The sequence below is a fragment of the Pungitius pungitius genome, chromosome 2 (genome assembly GCF_949316345.1).
Source record: "Pungitius pungitius chromosome 2, fPunPun2.1, whole genome shotgun sequence".
In the NCBI taxonomy this organism is placed as follows: domain Eukaryota; kingdom Metazoa; phylum Chordata; class Actinopteri; order Perciformes; family Gasterosteidae; genus Pungitius; species Pungitius pungitius.
This window is the reverse complement of record NC_084901.1, coordinates 30,386,266-30,406,286: the sequence shown is the minus strand read 5'-3', so window position 1 is coordinate 30,406,286 and position 20,021 is coordinate 30,386,266. Positions and strand designations below refer to the sequence as shown.

General features: G+C 49.5%; 1 protein-coding gene across 11 annotated transcripts in view; it reads left to right on the top strand.

Annotated features, from left to right (window-relative positions):
- The window catches only part of tenm2a (teneurin transmembrane protein 2a), a 136,039-nt gene extending 118,078 nt beyond the window's left edge, over positions 1-17,961 (top strand). For all 11 annotated transcript variants that reach the window (XM_062560773.1, XM_062560772.1, XM_037459749.2 and 8 more), the window contains 22 exons: positions 311-521; positions 1,210-1,329; positions 2,703-2,964; positions 3,294-3,561; positions 4,671-4,814; positions 5,666-5,915; positions 6,234-6,254; positions 6,367-6,596; positions 8,197-8,351; positions 8,673-8,774; positions 9,073-9,246; positions 9,574-10,211; positions 10,439-10,614; positions 12,224-12,459; positions 12,545-12,841; positions 13,056-13,610; positions 13,719-13,988; positions 14,061-14,471; positions 14,562-14,672; positions 14,770-15,037; positions 15,338-15,468; positions 15,568-17,961. In XM_062560773.1, the coding sequence (XP_062416757.1) occupies positions 311-521; positions 1,210-1,329; positions 2,703-2,964; positions 3,294-3,561; positions 4,671-4,814; positions 5,666-5,915; positions 6,234-6,254; positions 6,367-6,596; positions 8,197-8,351; positions 8,673-8,774; positions 9,073-9,246; positions 9,574-10,211; positions 10,439-10,614; positions 12,224-12,459; positions 12,545-12,841; positions 13,056-13,610; positions 13,719-13,988; positions 14,061-14,471; positions 14,562-14,672; positions 14,770-15,037; positions 15,338-15,468; positions 15,568-16,305 (5,768 nt within the window). In that variant the 3' untranslated portion in view covers positions 16,306-17,961. The remainder of the gene's footprint in view (positions 1-310; positions 522-1,209; positions 1,330-2,702; positions 2,965-3,293; positions 3,562-4,670; positions 4,815-5,665; positions 5,916-6,233; positions 6,255-6,366; positions 6,597-8,196; positions 8,352-8,672; positions 8,775-9,072; positions 9,247-9,573; positions 10,212-10,438; positions 10,615-12,223; positions 12,460-12,544; positions 12,842-13,055; positions 13,611-13,718; positions 13,989-14,060; positions 14,472-14,561; positions 14,673-14,769; positions 15,038-15,337; positions 15,469-15,567) is intronic.
- The last annotated feature ends 2,060 nt before the right edge of the window (positions 17,962-20,021 follow it).

Genomic DNA, 20,021 nt, shown 5'->3' with positions numbered 1-20,021 from the left:
TGCGTCTTGTTAGACGTAGAGACGCCGTAAACAGCTTCGGAAGCAATGTAGACCTGTCAATCATAAGCTAGCCAGGCTCTATAATCTATTTTCATCATAATGGGAGAGAGAATGAAAGACCCTTCAACATACGCTTCTCTTAGCTGGTAATAGGTAAATGTACCAGGAAAAAGAATTGAGACATAGATTTTAATGAGTGTAGTTTCTGAAAATATCAAAATATTGAATCAAAAATGGTAAAAAAGCACAGTTAGGGTTGTTATTTCTGAATTCTTTGCCGCTGTCACATCACCATCACCTCACCCATCAGATGGACTAACAGACTGCATGGACCCAGACTGCTGCATCCAGAGTCCGTGCCAGAACAGCCCGCTGTGCCGGGGCTCCCGGGACCCTCTCCTGGTCATCCAGCAGAGCCCCACGTTCCAGCCCCGCGTGCGCTCCTTCTACGACCGCGTCAAGATGCTAGTGGGACGGGACAGCACACACGTCCTCCCGGGGGAAAACCCGTTCAACTCGAGGTATTTTGGGAGAGCGCACAAACGCGAGCTGAATGCAAACATTACTATTGGTATTCATGGCACTTAGATAGCTATAGCGGATGATGCAAAAAATGTAGGACAATATTGTTTTATATTAGCTTCATCTCTATTTTTCAGAATTCAAGATTGAAGTAGTTAAGTTTCAAAAATGTATGTTACATGCCTTCTAAAAGAATATTAATAAGTTAGTGCTGTAAGAAATTGCTCTAAAATCCAACGGCATAAATATCAAAAAGACTTGAGCGTGGTTCACAGAGGCAGTCGGGACCTCAACAAATCCCTGAGCCGTAGCCGAGATTCCCTCTAGATTTGGAGGAGCTGTGAAGCGCCGTCCGTGGGGCTGAATCTTGTTGGCATACCCTGACACATGCCGGCACGACATGTTTCAAAAGAAAGTAGCTCGTCAAATGTGTATCAGCTGTGCTCAGCCACTCACACACACACTCACGTGGTTTGTTTTTGTGATTGACGGGAGCTAATCTGGATGGCGCGGTTTGCTGATTGTCTCTAATTAATGAGTGGTGCAAGAGCAGTGCAGTGAAGGAATGGGCCAACAGGGTGATTGAAAGATGGGGAGATTAATCAAACCAGATGATTGATGGTTGGGAAGATTGGGTTGATAGATTGACTATCGCTCCCTCACTCGGTGTCTTCTGTCTTCTTCCAGTTTGGCATCTCTAATCCGAGGTCAGGTGTTGACTACAGATGGAACGCCTCTGGTGGGGGTGAACGTGTCATTTGTCAACTACCCCCACTATGGATACACGCTGACACGGCAGGATGGAATGTATGTACAACAGCTACCCAGCACTCCTTGCTGAAACTACCTCACCACAAAGGCTGTATAATAAAATCAGATTAGATCAGATTTCATCATATTCAATTATATTAGATCAAATTAGATTAGATTAGATGTTTATAATGATCCCATGGGGAAACTGTGGCTGTTGCAGCAACAGATAATTAGATACAGCAAATAAAGAAGATTTTGAATAAGAGCCGAGGAAATGTATTTACAAGAACAACACAACCAAGAGTCAAAACTCAATCTCAAAGTGAAAATGTATTTAATTAAAAGGATAACGGGAATGAAAACTGGAAAATATGAAAACACCATTTCTAACACAATGGGCCATCAAGTGTTTGAGCAGAATTGCTAAGACTTGTGTTTAAAGTTAACGTCACGTCGGACTATTTGACAACTATTGGGAGTTTTTTATTCTCAAAGTAAAAATGTTCCAATATGTGAAACATAGAAATGTAAAAGAAAAAATGAAAGAAAACTTTGAAATTGTATGTTTTTAGTGTCACATTTCTTTGCTTTAATAGACTTCCTAACACGTTTGGTTAACCCACCTGATATGTCTTTCCCCGCAGGAATTCAAGTTTTACGGGAGTTTAAGGCTGCTTTAATTTGACTTTTCTGTCAAGTTATTCCTCCACAACTTATATTGAATTCTAGACTGGCTGACACCTGTAACATGTTGTATCAAAAGTTGATTCAGTGGTTCTTTGGACTGACCTCGACTCATTAAATGTACAATTTCTGTGTTACCTGTCTCAGGTTCTTTAAGCCCACGTCTCCTCCCCTTTAATTGCTTTCTTTGCAGCTTTTTCTCCCAGTTAGGCTTGGCAGACAGACCCCTAGGAACATTTAATTAACCTTGTGTTTTAGAGGCAGTTACTCACCAGTCCCACAAACTTGTGACTTGAAAGAACACCTTCTGATATCCCCGTCTGACCTTGTTTATTTTTGACGAGAGCTTCTTTCTCCCACTCGATCAAGGCTCCCGGCCGCTGCGGTTCCAGACTCGTACAAATCTCCAGCCATTTGCCGTTCTCCTTGGCGAACTTGTCAATAACCCGTCATAATGTGGAGACTAATACGTTTTTACCAGTGTTATAACATGGGGGCGATTTATATTTCAGACCTTTTACCGCTGTCTCGACAGGATGTCTTTATGTGTATGTGTATGTATATAAAAAAGTGGGTTGGGACGTGATCCAATAATTTCAGATTTCATCTATTCCAGGTGTTTTTCTTTTTTTGTGGGGGGGAGGGCGAGGATAAGTTAAGGCAGTGCAGTGAGTGTTATGTTGAATGATCATCCCCCCCCAGCACGTACCTCATTCCCATCCTCTTCTTGCAAACCTCTCCAGGTTTGACCTGATAGCTAACGGTGGTGCGTCACTGACTCTGCGGTTCGAGCGCGCCCCCTTCCTGAGCCAGGAGCGCACCGTGTGGCTGCCCTGGAGCCAGTTTTATGCTATGGACACTCTGGTGCTTAAGACAGAAGAGAACACGATCCCGGGCTGCGACCTGAGCGGCTTCGTCAGGCCTGACCCTCTTGTGATTGCATCCCCTCTCTCCTCCTTCTTCAGCTCCAAGCCAGGGGAGAAACCCATCATACCGGAGACACAGGTGCAGTACCACTGACCTCTGGCAGCCGGCTGATCTCCCTTCTGGTTCCCTCGCTCTCTTTCCACTCTCTCCTGTATGCCTGTCTCCTGCAGCTCTCTTTCTCCTTTTCGCTTCCATGGCACCCCTCCTCCCCAACCCTCGCCCCACACACCCTCACCCTCCTCCTCCCATGCGATCCCTCTTGCTCTATTTCTTTATTTCTTCCTTGGTTTTTTTTCCCCCTTTTTTGTCCTTCAGCCGTCAGTGGAAGCGTGACCCCCATTACTCCCTCTTCCTCTAATCCCCCTCTAATCCCTCTCTCCTGTCATCTCCTCTCTTTTGTCTTGCAGGTGCTGCATGAGCAGATCGAGGTGCCCGGTTCAAGTCTAACGCTGTGCTACCTGAGCTCAAGGACGCAGGGTTACCGCTCGCTGCTCAAGGTTACCATGACTCCAGCCGTGGTGTCCATGGGCCTGCTGAAGGTTCACCTGATGGTAGCAGTGGAGGGCCACCTCTTCCAGAAGTGGTTCCACGCCTCGCCCAACCTGGCGTACATCTACATCTGGGATAAGACCGATGCGTATGGACAGAGGGTCTACGGGCTTTCTGAAGCTGTTGGTGAGTGCACGGAGGGACGGAAGAGAACTTGGGTTGGGAGGGAATCAGTGGACTAGGAAGCAGCGAGGCAGCACTGGCTATGACAGAGGGAGAGTGTGCTAATTAGGAAGCCTGAAGGAGAGCTAATACACCACAAACCCAGCCTCCATCAACTCTGCGGTACAGCCACAGTTAAGTGCTTTTTTTTTTTTTTTAATACTTCTATTTTTCATTGAAGCCGCTTGTGGTTCAGTCAGCCAGCCGTAACTGTGGTGAAGGGTTATTAGCCATCAGGGTGAGTTAGCAGTTAGCTACTGGAGCAGGGAGCAGGAGTCCAGGGGAGCGGCGGCGCTATTACATTCCGCTGTCACAGTCGGTCACAGGCGCTGTCAGCCATACGCGGCCCGCCGGGCCACCGATGCAGCTGACGTCTGGGGGCTTCGGCGCGACTAAAATCACGAGGGGCATTCCGTTTGAGAAATGACATCCACCCGCAGGGCCCATAGTTCCCGAGAGCGACGGTAATTTGACATCGCTCAAAGATTATGGGGCACATACATGGTTTACGATCAGGTTAGTTTCTGCTAAGCACAGGCACAGACGCAGGAACATTACGTTATTGTCTGCGGCGGGGGCCCGACAAGCTGCCGCCAACGGCAGACTCACTGTGGCTCAGGTGGGAGTTGATGTGTCGACACACTCTTCCTCTCGGCAAGTTGCAACGCCACGGAACGAGCACACCGGCGCGCACGCAAACACAATCGGGTCGGATCAGACTGTCAGCACGTGTGCCGAACATGACTGGAGCAGCCGCGGAGTTTTTCACCCTGACAACCGGTGCAGCCGCGTGTTTGTAGGCCCGCGGGAGGAATCACTCCAATTAACAAGGTTTTTAATTGATTTGGCATCGCATGAGGGTGTAAGTCGGGTGCGAGTGCAGGTTTTTGTTACAGGTGCTAACTAACTTGTCTGTGTATCACACGTTTCACAACTTCAATGAACTCGGGAGTTTGTGCTCAGGCGAAGTTTTGCACTGCCCGCCCTTTCCTGTGTTTTCACTTGTCTAACTTCTTTGTGTCATTGCCTCTTTTTCCTCTCCTCGTCCCGCCTCTACCCTCTCCTGTACGCAGTGTCAGTGGGCTATGAATATGAGTCCTGTGCCAGTCTCATCCTCTGGGAGAAGAGGACAGCCACTCTGCAAGGCTTCGAACTGGAACCCACCAGTCTGGGCGGCTGGTCACTCGACAAGCATCATATACTGAACACACGCAGCGGTACGCGCGCGCACGCGCGCACACACACACACACACTTTCCCTTTTGTTCCACTATTTCCTTCTAGTTCATATTCAGCCAGTCTCACGGGTACTGTGTACCTCACAGGGGCAGAGATGTTTTTTCCACAAACTTATCTGGGATCTCTGTTGCGGTGGGCCAGAGGTCTTCCTTGTTGCATCATCTACTATTCCATTAGCTACACTGCGTGCAGTCAGGCTAAACGGAATGGAAGTATAAATGGGCTAAATGGGCTGATGCAGCGATGTTCACCTGCTGTGACAATCAATGCGCTAATGGAATAAACACAACTGGAGAGGCAGTGGTGTGTAGCGGTATTTGTCGAAGTGGGGGGATGCATCAACGCTAGAGATGTGTTTCTCCTCAGAGTGATGCACTGCTACACTTTGGCCATCGAGAAGGCTTCTGTCTTGCCAAATGATGCAATGTTGCTAACTCTGAACACATAGTATAAGTATGTCAACGTGTGTGAGTAAAACAGCCTTCTTTGCATCATTGTGCCTTTTTTACTGATACTAAAATACTTGCTGGGACTCAGAGAAAGTTATTACCAAGACAGCTGGGTAATAACTGCAAACAGCATGTCACGTTTATTATTTATTATTTACTTAAATGATGATAATACTAGCTCATTAGCCTTCCTAGTACAGAGGAGTACCTTAATGTCAATAGTTCATTATGGAACATATACAAACTTTTGGCTGATTATTGCACAAAACAAATAGTTCACATGAACGTTACGATGCGGGTGCCTGGACCAAATCCTACGACAATCTAACTGTCTAACTGAAATAATTACCCTGAATCTACTTATGTTTCTCTCCTATCCAGGCATCCTTCACAAGGGAAGTGGCGAGAACATCTTTGTGACGATGCAGCCCCCGGTAATCACCAGCATCATGGGAAACGGACGGAGGCGCAGCATCTCCTGCCCCAGCTGTAACGGCCTGGCAGACGGAAACAAGCTGCTGGCGCCAGTCGCCTTGGCAATGGGCATCGACGGCAGCCTCTACGTCGGGGACCTCAACTTTGTGCGCAGGGTCTACCCATCTATGAACACAACTGGTATCCTGGAATTAAGGTAAAATCATCAGCATGAGAAAGAAGATGGGGATTCAGAGGTTTCTCGATGTTGCAACATGACTGATCCAAGAAGGGCAGGTTGACGTAAGATGGGAGGACAAGGACAACGAATAGATGTTTTCAGAGCATGTAGGATTTCATCTTTCCTTAAACCATAAAAATAAGGGTGAGACAAGGGGTGGACGCTTTCTCGGGGGGTGTATAGGCTTGGCTAAATGTTGCTGTTCACACCATGGCCAGCTTTCTGTTGCTCTCCACAGACAGTGTGAATTAACATTGTGTTTTTCTTGCATTTCTCTCACTTTCTTCTTTGAAGGAACAAAGATTTCAGACACAGGTAATGTCGTTAGGACGACCAATTAAAACTTCTTCTGCACATTCCAGCAAAAATAGCTACTTCAAATATACGCTATTCACCGACGCCATCTTTTTTTTTTCTTCTACCACAGTAACAACCCGACCCACAAGTACTTCCTGGCAGTGAATCCAGTATCCGGGGCCTTGTTCATCTCCGACACCAACTCCCGCAGAATCTACCGCGTTCACTCGCTGACGGGAGGCCGTCTGCTGTCGGATAATGCAGAGGTGGTGGCTGGGACGGGGGAACAGTGCCTGCCCTTTGACGAGCGCTGCGGTGATGGCGGCAAAGCTACCGAAGCCACTCTCATGAGCCCCAAAGGTGAGCCAAAAAAAAACGTCCTGAAAATGAATCACCGGTAAATGCCGAGGATTGAATAAAAGAGTTCGGTAATCGTCCTCCAAAAACACCCTGTGTTAAGACAGTTAGTGTTTGCTGCTGTACAACTCTGACATCCTTTGGCTTTTGTACTGTTGTTTGGAGTTAACTAGGCATTTAAAGATGTCCCTTTGGGCTGTGGGAGATTGGGACATTTTATTGACTTCATTTTAATGAAACTAATCGCCAGTAGCAGCTCTAGGGAGACGCAATAAGGCCAGAACAACCAATAACCTTGCAGTGTTTCCCCTAGGTTTACAACTTCAGGGAGTGTGTGTGGGGGGGGGGCTGGAAATATCCAGCCAAAGCCCACCGGTCAGACCGGGGGACAATATTCGGGCAAAGGGTTCAGCCGACTGGGAAGTAGTCGTCACTGTGGTGCTCTCTGCCTCGCTGCTGCTGCGAGCTCACACGCACATATTTGCAACATATTCATGTCAGTGTGGAACCGCCGTAATTGGACACTTTTTCACTTCTATTTTTTAGTTAGGTTCGCAGGCGAGCCTAACTCAGGGGACACAACAAACCTTTTGTTTAATAGTGCTCGCAGATTTAAAGATATGTTGCATGCAAAGGATTCTTTTCTATTATCGTATTGAAACCGGAAAAAAAGCTGACAAAAAAAATGAGAAAAACCCTTTGTGATCTTCAAATTGCCTTTTTTTGTCCGGGTTATAATTTGTTTTCCCATGACTGACTAAAGCAGGACAGAAAGCGAAGGAGGTTATAAACCAGGTTACCGGTAAACTTATTAATGGAATGGTTTTTGTGGATCATTGGATTAGAGAACATTGTGACACCAAACTGTCAAGGATGTCACACTGTCACATTTCTGTTCCCTGTGTGTGTGTGCGTGTGTGTGACTGCACATACGCATGGCGTCCGCATACATCCTGTGTGTGAGCGAGCGTTAGGAGAAGACGATGAGACACCCATCCCCTCTTACCTGTCACAGGCACACGCCAGCTTGCCCGCTCTGCCTTTTCCTTCTCCGTCTTTCTCTCCCCCCTTTCTTCCTTTCCTACCTCGTTTACAGCGCGCCCTTCGCTGCATCCTCCACATGTTGTCGTGTGTCTCGGATGCGTCTCCGAGTTATTTTGGGGCACAGTTGCCTTGAAACAAACACACCTGTCTGAATGCCTGCTACCTGTAAAACCGACGAGGCTGACACAGCACCTGTGGTAAATGCAAAAAGGAACGAATGGAAAGTAAAAGAGGGGGAGGGTTTGGGGGGGGGTAGCAACTGATCACTTGCCTTTCAAAAGAATCTGTTTGCAGTCTCTCTCCGGGAGGAGCATGAGCTCCGCTCCGCATCCCGATGACTCATCCCAAAACTAACACTTATCCAACAGTTCAGTGCTCCCTCCATCACTTTGTTCCGTCTCATTCGATGAAGCATCGAGCAATTCAGCTGTCAGGCTCGCTATCCGTTTCCTGGGCGGTGGAGAGATGTGAAGTTTAATTGATTAAAAACGTCCACGGGTCACGTCGAGTTCATCGAGTTACGCGTCGCATCTCACGGCGCTCATCTCCGCCTCCACAGGCATCGCGGTGGACAAAAACGGCCTGATGTACTTTGTGGACGCCACCATGATCCGCAAGGTGGACCAGAACGGCATCATCTCCACTCTGCTGGGGGCCAACGACCTGACCGCCGTGCGGCCGCTAAGCTGCGACTCCAGCATGGACGTCAGCCAGGTACGAGCGGTGTGGGGGGGTGTGGAGGGGGGTGTTGGCATGATAGATAATGATCTAGCGGCACCCTAAGTGCTGAGCCGGGGTGATTGTGTGGACTCGCGCCAGCCAGGAGGTCGGGAAGAGACTGATTTAGGGAGGGATTAAAGAGTCCACGGATAAATGAATGGATCAGAATGGGGGGGTGGGGGGGTGGGAGGGCTGCAGGGGGACTGCGGTCACTTAAAAAAATGAGGAAGAGACTTGTCTGAACCTTGGCATCCTTTCCAAAACACCTCCCTGAGCGTAGTAGTGATCTCTGTGTCTTTTGTTCCTGCGTACTAGGTGCGTCTCGAGTGGCCAACGGACTTAGCGGTCAACCCCATGGACAACTCTCTCTATGTCCTGGAGAACAACGTCATCCTGCGCATCACAGAGAACCACCAGGTCGGTACCACGAGGCCGGACCGGCCCCGCAGAGCCCTCGGGGGAGGCTTTGACAGGATCCTGTACCAATTAGGCTCTCTCCAGCCAATTTAGAAGAAGCAGCTCATATTCCAACATAGTTTGCCAAGTCTCACAGTGGTGGTAACACAACTGATGAATTAGTGCTTGGAATATTCTACTTTCCGGAACTCTTACTTCATTAGTTAAAGTTTCATCTTCAACGTCCGCCGACTCTCCACGTTGGTAACATCGTGAATGCAACGCTCTCCCTTGTCCGTCCGCCCCCCCCCCCCCCCAGGTGAGCATCATCGCGGGTCGGCCCATGCATTGTCAAGTGCCGGGCATCGACTACAGCCTCAGCAAGCTGGCCATACACGCGGCCCTGGAGAGCGCCACCGCCATCGCCTTGTCCCAGACCGGCGTCCTCTACATCGCCGAGACGGACGAGAAAAAGATCAACAGAGTCAGACAGGTGTGAGATGAAAGGAGTGCTCAAACACGGTTTGTTCTAGAGGGAGTTTGTTGGTCCAGCTTGTTGGCTGGCGAAACTCACAGCACAGCTGTTCGAGCCGTGTGGGTGTTTAAAACAAAAAAAAAAAGAAAAAGAAAGAAAAAGATATCCTCAGATTGTTTCATATCTCCAGAGAATACATTCCGCCTCGGGGATTGCCCGGTTTTGATCACCCAAAATGAATTGTGCTTTCGGTGATGCGTCTCCTTTCATTGAGTTGTGAGTTGTTGTTTTTTTTGTTCTCCCTTCAAACCTCATCACTACTCTCCCATTTCCTTTCCTCCTCAGGTGAGCACGAATGGAGAAATCTCTCTCCTGGCTGGCGTCGCCTCTGACTGCGACTGCAAAAACGACGTCAACTGCAACTGCTTCTACGGCGACGAAGGCTACGCCCCCGACGGCGGCTTGAACTCCCCCACCTCCCTGGCCGTGTCCCCGGACGGGACGCTCTTCGTCGCCGACCTCAACAACATCCGCATCAGAGCGGTGCGGGCCAACCGGCCGGGCCCCGCCGTCTCCAGCGTGGGCTACGGGGGGGTCGCGCAGTACGAGGTGGCGTCGCCGAGGGAGCAGGAGCTGTACGTCTTCAACGGGGAGGGGCTCCACATCCAGACCATTAGCCTGGTGACCGGGGAGCCGCTCTACAACTTCACCTACGGCGCGGACGGAGAGCTGTCCACGATGGTGGACAACTGCAACAACACGGTGAAGGTGAGAAGGGACGCCCAGGGCCAGGGAGGAGGGGCCGGCCTGCTCAGGCTGGTGCTGCTGCCCGAGAACCAGGTGGTGACCCTGGGCCTGGACCCCACCGGGGGGCTGCGGAGCGTGTCGTCCCTGGGGCAGGAGGTGGCTCTGATGGGCTACAGCGGCAACAAGGGCCTGCTGGCCACCAAAGCAGACGAGACCGGGTGGACCACGTTTTACCAGTGAGTGTGTGCTCGCAAACCCTTTTCTCACCTCTCTGAAATGCAAAAAAATGAAGGATTTCGGTGTGTGTGTGGACGTCGCGCTGCACTCCCAGTCGTTCACCTTGCACGGCGCGCTGCTGCCCCCCAGTGTTTGCTTTTGTGACGGCAACTCAGAACCCCTGTTCTTGTGCGGAAAAACAATTGTGAGCAATTTCACTCACGGCGAGTCGCCCCGCCTCCCCCAGGTACGACAGCGAGGGCCGCCTGACCAACGTCACGTACCCCACGGGCATGGTGACCAGCCTCCACCGCGAGATCGAGCGCTCCATCAACATCGACATCGAGAGCTCCAGCAGAGACGACGACGTCACCGTCATCACCAACCTGTCCTCCGTTGAGGCCTCGTACACCGTGGTGCAAGGTATTTTACATAACGCAATATGTGATGGTTTTAGTTCAGGGTTAGAACCACAGTGGGTAGGTTCGTGTCTTGTCAATTGTTTGGAAGGAACTACTTCATCTTAGTTTGCAAAAAGCATCCACCCTCTCTGGTGGAGGATATGCAGCCAGCTCTAATTGAAAGCCTTGTCATCTTCACTTTATTATGTGCATGCTCCAGGAAATGATTTTCCCTTCCTTCCCTCACTCAACCTTCTCTCTCGCTCCCTCACGCTGAGTAAAACGACCAATATGCAGTTGTTAATCACAGCTGGGATCATCTTGCTTTTGAATGTTATCACAGCAAAATTCATTAAGTCATGCAGCGTGAATCCTCCTCGTCCCTCAAGCTCCCCCCTCACACACACACACACACACACACACACAAGGACATACAAACACGGCTCTCAAGCAGATCCCATGATCCCTGAGCTTATTTGCTCTGTTTAAAGAGGAACCAGAAGAGGTAGAATCATTTCCTCCCACTACTTGACCAGTGGCGTGGCAGAAGTGCGAAGGCACACCGCGGCTTACTTAAGGCTGAAAAGGCCTCGGGGAGAACAGGTTGTGGACGTAGTCACTGATCCACCTGCGCTGCGGGAGGAAAGCAGGGCGGTGGGGGGGGCGGTCACGGAGCTTTAAGTCGTTGTGTGGGTTTGTGCACAGCTCTCTGCTGACATGCTCACTTAACCGTCTCCCTCTCTTTCCACTCTTTCTCGCTCTCTTCATTAACTCCTCCACAGTGAATTCTCGTTGGCCCCTTAAGCTCTCATTTCTCTCTCTCTCTCTCTCTCTCTCTCTCTCTCTCTCTCTCTCTCTCTCTCTCTCTCTCTCTCTCTCTCTCTCTCTCTCTCTCTCTCTCTCTCTCTCTCTCTCTCTCTCTCTCTCTCTCTCTCTCTCTCTCTCTCTCTCTCTCTCTCTCTACCCTCAAGCCTGTGTTTTATTACGAGGTCGTTCAGACAGAGGGAGCAGGGGAGATTTATCTAAAGGCTGTTGCTGCCAAGTCAATGGAAAGAGCTTCACTTGTCTGTTTGAGGCATTGTTAAAATGTGCCTGGAGCTTTATTACAAATTGGCCTTATGGATTACTGTCATTTATGGCATGGCTTTCAAAGAGAGACACCATCTGATCCCCTAACCTTTTGTAAATGGAATAAAAACAGAAATGAAACCCCCAACCCCCAATCGGCCAGATATTTCTGAGCCAAAAACAATCTTACTTTAAATCCCATCGTTGTCATCAGGACTCGGTTTTCACACTTCTGGGGGAAATATTTGCAGGAGCATTAAGCATGGGCTTATCTGTCATTAAACCGGAGTAATAGGGAAAGTGTATAGTGCATTTAAAAATGTTTATTATTTTCATTTCACATCTCAGAGTTGGCATGGAGACATGAATGTTTTGCGGATCTGATCTGTGATGTCATTCATTCACAAGCACATGCACTCACACACACACACTATCAAAACCTCTTTTAGTCTAATTTCTATAGTCTTTCTTTACCAAACCGATCTTCTGTTAGAAGGTGAGTGGTCTGATCCCCCAGGTGGCCCGGTTGTCCTGACCATACACCTGTCTGTCTCCCCCTACAGACCAGGTGAGGAACAGCTATCAGTTGTGCAACAATGGGACCCTGAGAGTGATGTACGCCAATGGGATGGGCATCAGCTTTCACACGGAGCCCCACATCCTGGCGGGCTCGGTCAGCCCTACGATTGGGCGCAGGAACATCACCCTGCCCACCGACAACGGCCTCAACTCCATCGAGTGGCGTCTGCGCAAGGAGCAGACCAAGGGCAAGGTCACCGTGTTGGGGAGGAAGCTCCGAGTGAGTGGACCGTACGGCGAATTGAAAAACAGCCACCCCCCCCCCCCCCGGAAATTAACCTCCCCCCGTTCTCCCTTTTCACTAGGCTCACGGTCGCAATCTTCTCTCCATTGATTTCGACCGCAACACGCGCACAGAGAAGATCTACGACGACCACCGGAAGTTCACGCTGCGCATCATGTACGACGCTCAGGGCCGGCCGGCTATGTGGCTGCCCAGCAGCAGCCTGGCGGTGGTCAACGTGTCCTACTCCACCACGGGGCAGCTGGTCGGGCTGCAGAGGGGGAGCATGAGCGAGAAGACCGAGTTCGACCCGCAGGGGCGCGTCCTGTCCCGCTCGTTCGTGGACGGGAAGGTGTGGAGCTACAGCTACCTCGACAAAGTAAGCATGTCGCCACCGTCGCCTCGGTGACAAATCTGGACCCCGCCATGGCAACCGCGGCAGGGAATGCTCATTTGAAATTCAATTGCCGAACAGAGTGAAGTGATACCTCATTTTCACAGTTGAAATTTGTCGGCTGGGAGCAAATTACAGCCGGCGGAGGCCAACGCTGTCGTGTTAAACCGGATTGTGCCTCTCTCCCCTCTGCCTGCAGTCCATGGTGCTGCTGCTGCAGAGCCAGAGACAGTACATCTTCGAGTTCGACGCCTCGGGTCGCGTGACGGCCGTCACCATGCCCAGCGTGGCCCGACACACCATGTTCACGCACGTCTCCGTCGGCTACATCCGCAACACCTACAACCCCCCGGAGAGCAACGCCTCGGTCATCCACGACTTCAGCGAGGACGGGCGCCCTCAGGCCACGCACTACCTGGGCACCGGCCGCCGCGTCCTCTACAAGTACGGCAAGCTGGCCAAGCTGGCGGAGATCGTGTACGACAGCACCGCCGTCATCGGCTACGACGAGACGGCCGGCGTGCTGAAGATGGTCAACCTGCAGAGCGGCGGCTTCTCGTGCACCATCCGCTACCGCAAGATGGGGCCGCTCATCGACAAGCAGATCTACCGCTTCAGCGAGGAAGGAATGGTGAACGCGAGGTTCGACTACACCTACCACGACAACAGCTTCCGCATCGCCAGCATGAAGCCGGTGATCAGCGAGACGCCGCTGCCCGTCGACCTTTACCGCTACGACGAGATCTCCGGAAAGGTGCTCAAGGGTCCACTTTCGTGTTTTTCCTCGTGTACCTCCCTTTGGCTGCCGGAGCACTCGTGTTTTTTTTGTTTTTTTTCTAATCCTTCTCCGTCCCTCCCACAGGTGGAGCACTTTGGAAAGTTCGGGGTCATTTACTACGACATTAATCAGATCATCACCACCGCCGTCATGACGCTGAGCAAGCATTTCGATACCCACGGTCGCATCAAGGAGGTCCAGTACGAGATCTTCCGCTCGCTGATGTACTGGATGACGGTGCAGTACGACAGCATGGGGCGGGTGGTGAAGAGGGAGCTCAAAATCGGGCCCTACGCCAACACCACCCAGTACCGCTATGATTATGACGGAGACGGACAGCTGAGTGGCGTCAAGGTGAGTGTTGGTGAAGTCGCCACGATGTTGAATGTCCAGAAACGTGACACCTGACCACCTCGCCTCATCCAGGTGAACGACTGGTCCACCTGGCGCTACAGCTACGACCTGAACGGAAACCTCCACCTGCTCAACCCCGGGAACAACGTCCGCATCCTGCCGCTCCGCTACGACCTCAGGGACCGCATCACGCGCCTCGGAGATGTGCAGTACCGCCTGGACGAGGACGGCTACCTCAGCCAGCGCGGCGCCGACGTCTTCGACTACAACTCCAAAGGTCAGCTGCTGAGGGCCTACAACCGGGGCCCCGGCGGCTGGAGCGTGGTGTACCACTACGACGGGCTGGGCCGCCGCGTGTCCACCAGGAACAGCGTGGGGCAGCACCTTCAGTTCTTCTACGCCGACCTCAACCACCCGGCCCGGGTCACGCACATCTTCAACCACTCCAGCTCGGAGATTTCGTCGCTCTACTACGACCTGCAGGTGGGATCGCGTTGAGCCACCTGCGCCTCAGAGCTTTCCCCCGGAAGCATGGTTTAAATGAAGTGGATTTTCTGTTTGTCATGTGATCAGGGACATCTGTTCGCCATGGAGGTGAGCAGTGGAGAGGAGTACTATATAGCTTCTGACAACACCGGCACGCCGCTGGCTGTCTTCAGCAGCAACGGACAGATGATCAAGCAGGTAAGAAGCGTTGACTCTCCGCTGCAAAAAAAAAAAAAAAAAAACGCGTTAAAGAAGAAGGCCTCTAAAGTAAATTGGGGGCGCTCGCGTCCCACAGGTGCACTACACACCCTACGGAGAGGTGTACCTGGACTCCAACCCGGAGTTCCAGCTGGTGGTCGGCTTCCACGGAGGCCTCTACGACCCCCTGACCAAGCTGGTCCACTTCACCCAGCGGGACTACGACGTGTTGGCCGGACGCTGGACGGCGCCCGACTACAGCATCTGGCCCAAGATCGGGAAGGATCCCTCTCCTTTCAATCTGTACATGTTCAAGAACAACAACCCCCTCAGCGACATGCTGGATGTCAAAAACTACGTCACAGGTAGACGACGGGAACAGTGAACTACGTCGCATGGCGGTTTCCACACAGAACATAACATTGAAAATGGCAGAATAGTCAGAATCACTCTCCACAACAAGCTGAACTCAGAAGATACTGTCTTATTAGCTCATGCTCAAGTAGGAAATGTAGCGCAGCTGGCACGGCAGCTGATAGCTTTGCATGACGCCAGATGTGTCGCACAGGCAAATACCCATTCCCCTTTTTTTTCCCTCATGATTTGTTTGCATCCGTGTATATTTTAGTCATGCGGCTAATTCATTTCTCTCTCATCTGCTGTAGATGTGAAGAGCTGGCTGGTGATGTTTGGCTTCCAGCTCAGCAACATAATCCCCGGCTTCCCCCGACACTCGCTCTACTTTGTGGAGCCGCCGTACGAGCTGCAGGCCACGCAGCACTGCGAGAACGGACAGGTAGCGTGCTGGCTGTACGGCTCTATGCATCTCAGCCCTGAGGTTCATACGGAATGCCGGCTTACATTTCTTGTACGATCTTGCCTTCTCTCCCCGCAGCTCATCACCGGTGTGCAGCAGGCGGCGGAGCGCCACAACCAGGCCTTCATGGCCCTGGAGGGCCGGCGCCTCAACAAGGAGCACCGGAGGCGCAAGGACAAGCCCGGCCACTGGTTCGGCACCAGCGTTCCCATAATAGGCCGAGGGGTGATGCTGGCTCTGAAGGAGGGCCACGTGGTGGCCGGCGTGTCGGCCCTGGCGAGCGACGACAGCCGCAAAGTGGCCCTGGTGCTCAACGGCGCCCAGTACCTGGAAGGCACCCACTACACCCAGGAAGGGAAGGACTGCCACTACTTTGTGAAGGTGGGCTCCCCCGACAGCGACCTGCTGGCCCTGGGGCTCACCAACGGGCGCAAGTCGCTGGAGAGCGGCATCAACGTGACGGTGAGCGGCCGCTCCAGGAGGGGGGTGACCGCCGAGTTCGCGGTGCCGGCGCTGGTGCTGAGCGTCCGGTACGGGCTGGCGGCGGACGTGGTGGACGAGGAGAAGGTAAGACTGTTGGAGCTGGCCAGGCAGCGGGCTTTGGCCGGGGCCTGGGCCAAGGAGCAGCAGAGGGCCAGGGACGGGAAGGGTGGCAACCGCCTGTGGACGGAGGGGGAGAGACAGCAGCTGCTGACCGCGGGCCGCGTGCAGGGCTACGACGGCTACTACGTGCTGCCCGTGGAGCAGTACCCGGAGCTGGCCGACAGCAGCAACAACATCCAGTTCCTCCGACAGAACGAGATGGGCAGGAGGTAACAGCCCCCATGTGACCGCTTTGAAAGGGAAGACTGACCCCCCCCCGCCCCCTCCCCCTCCCCTCCCAGCCCCCCCACCCACCACCTGCTCTTCTCCAGACCCTGCTCTTTTTTTTCCCGACCCGACTCCTCTCGAAACCCATAGAGAATAAAAAGGAGACGCCGGGTTACTCTGGGAGCGCTGCAGGGACTTTAAGAAGAATGACTTATCACAAAAGTGATTATTGTTCATTTTGCTGCAAGAAGGCAAGAAAATGAAAATTAAGTTTAGTCAAGTTTTCTCTTTTTCTTTTTGAAAAACTGAAAAAGCACTGAAGAACTTCAAAAACTGTTGCTTAATGAATACGGAGATTCCCCTTTTTAAAAGGGATAGTGATATTTTTTGGGCCCATATTTCTTGGGTCACACTGAGAGCGGGCTTTCGCTGCGAAGGCTTTCCCCTCTCCTGGCGGACACTGAAGGCACATGGACCAAAGTGGGGGCGGGGAAGGGGGGGGGGGGGGCACCCACCACACATCAAAGGAGGGCATTGCAAGCGGCGACACACAAGGCAATGTCAAAGGTCGTCCAATACTATGAGTCGTCTCCCTGTCTCAGGCCTCCCATCGTCTACCACGGACGAGTCCTCTGCTGCTGAGGCAGCGCACATCCAGCAAGGCAACACACACACACACACACACACACACACACACACACAATCTAACGGCATCCTTCAACATGGAACTTTTTTAAAAAACAAAGCAAACAAAAAAAAAAGTGATGGCTATATTTGTGGACAGTGGTATCACACAGCATTGTTTATTTTGAAACGGCGTGAAGAATCATATTCCTCCATATGTGTCCGACTTCACTAAAGTCCAGGATGTTGCGTATATTGTGGATGCCGTAGTTTTGTACGTTTCAGTCGCGGTAGAATTGTGAGACTTTCACCAAGGCACTTCTGTACAGAACGATGACACACACCGCTCACAGAGTCATGAAAACATGCTAAGTTAGTTATTTATTTTATTCTTTTTTTATTTATTTATTCGTAGTACTATATGACAATCATGAATGAGTCACCAGTTCTATTCCAAATGAACATTAATGGACGAGTTTTTTTTCTTTTGTAAAATATGTAACAATTTTTGTTTTTGTATTAATTTCAGATTGCTGCCAGGGCAAATAATAGTCACTCTCAAAAAGAATAATTTATGTAATAAAGTGTTTTAAAAAACAGTTTATACTTTAAATAAAGTCTTTAAAACTGTGAAATCTGTTTTTTCGAGCTATATTTCGATGTACAGTGTATAGATTTACCTTTATGCAGCACAGTAGAATATTGTCCAGAATATCGAGTTTTATATTTCTAAGAGGAAGTGGCTTGTAATGTGCAAAATCTTTAGCTGGTCTTACTGCTCTAGAGTTTTGTGGGACTCTAATATTCCATATCTACAAATATCAAGCCCCAGTTTGTTGTTTTTGACTGTTTTTTGGTTTGGAAGCAGAGATCCTTTCCTGTCCTAGATCTCAACAGCGGTAGCAGTATGAAGAGACTCGTGCTGGATGTCATAATGTACCAAATCAGTATTATCAAAAGGGTGATTCTTATACATTGACTGAAACGAGACTCTACTGACAACCTTATCAATAAAACATAATTGTTTACTTCAACTGAGCAGCGTCTAGTTTACTTTCATCTCATTTTCTCTGTGTGTGTGTTGGAAGAAGGTTGATGTTGTTTTTACATTAGCAACTTCAACCAGACTTGAATGGCTAGCATTAAGACTATTTTGTGTTTCAAGGGTATTTTCTCAGTGTCATTGTTTTTGTTGGTATTTTCTCAGTGTTGTTAAAGTACTGGAAAAACTGCAGTGATTAAAACAAGCTCGTGAAAAGCTGGATTTAACCTGCATACAAATGTTAATAGATAAATGACTGATGACTTGAGGCCATGTAAGTAACGACACACAACGGCTGTACTTCATGGGTATTATATATTTTTACACTGACAGCTCATCGATTTTAATGTTCCATTTAACAGGTTGTTACGTTTAGGCCTTCTCAATCTTGCTTAAGGATTGATGTTTTTTTATCGCAATCATTTGAATGTACTTGTACCCTTTCAGCGGTGTTACAGGAGATTTAAGCATCAAGTTAATATTTTATAATAACAATAGATCACAGAACGGATAGAACAGCATGTGTGTTGGGCCTGTGGTATTAGATTCGTACTGAAACATAAAGCATTAAAAAAACAGAAATTTACTGATTCATTAAATATTATTTTTCATTAAAGCTGTTCAGAAAAAAAAACTTTTTTTTTAAACGACCTCATTTTTTGTGGAAACAGCCAAACCAGGAAGTGACGTACAGACACCTATCCATTAACCGGGTGACGTCAGTGAGTCCCAGTTGTCCTATCATGTCCCGTGTTGCTACTAACGTTAACGGCGGCTCTCTGTTCCTTTCACGTGCTCCAGGCGGTTTTTACTACACCTCGACCCAGGAATGACCACAGCAAGGAACAGGTCCGTGGGAGAAATAGCAGTGCAACGTTAACAAACCCACCGAGAATCACCCCGCGACTCAGCGGCAAACCAGCAGCTCAGTTTTAGGACGGAGTCAATCCCCAAGTCCCGCCCCTTCTCCTAACACCTGATCCCCCATGGACCCAGCTGACGTCACCTGGTAAGTGGTCGAGTGAGTGCTTTAGATGAGTGATTCTCAACTGGTCTGGCTCCAGGACCCATCCATCAGCCCTTAATGACAAGCCGCGACCCAAATCGAGGAACATTCTCAACATCTCAAATGTATTCAAAATCAAGTTCATAAGCTGAATTTTATATTCAGGATGTTTAATTATCCAAAAACCCCAATGTCCCCCCCATATCAGAATGGTTTGACCCAACCTGGCACACGCTGCTGAAAACATGGACGGACGAGCAGTCAAAAAACCCGACAGTCCGCTGCATTAAAAAAGTCCCTTCAAAATAAAATCACAGGATGAATTTTTTTCTTTTTTTTCCAATTTTTATTTTCCCATGCAAAGGGACCGCGACCCACCAGTTGAGAATCACTGCAATGGTGTAAATATGAATGGTACAGCACTTTGCTGCAACATGTCACGTCACCATGACAACGTCAAACAATATGATTTGCAATTGAGAGTATTTAATTATTTTTTTACTCTCTGATTTGAACGTCTTTTAAGGCTCTTTCCTCATAAAATGAGAAATAATTTTAATTCGTTTTGGCAAAAGTGCTTTAGTGACATTTTATATTTCATGAATAGATGAACAAATATCGTCCGATTTCGGATTTTTACTCCATCTTTAATCCTTGATGTTTTAAATGTATTGTCAGAGTCAGAACACACGTGCCGTCCTATTTGTTTAACTTTCACTTTCTGTGCATTCACTGGTTATGCTGTTTTGGTCTTTTAGTTGTGGGGCCTACAATTCAAAACAGTTTACTCTCACAGCTCTGTGTTTACCATATCAGATTAAGCGGCAATATGTTACACCCAAGTCCCTGTGGTCACAATTTTTTGTAAAAAAAAAGACATTTTGCAGAATGCCTGCGAGCAATGATAATATTCAAGAAGTACTTCCATCTATAAAAATACACATTTTACAAAATCATACATTGATTCTGAATAACATTTTAATCTTAAATGTAATTTTTAAATGCCCCTAACAGGTAAATTAAAGTGAAGTCAAAATATCAAGTACAGAT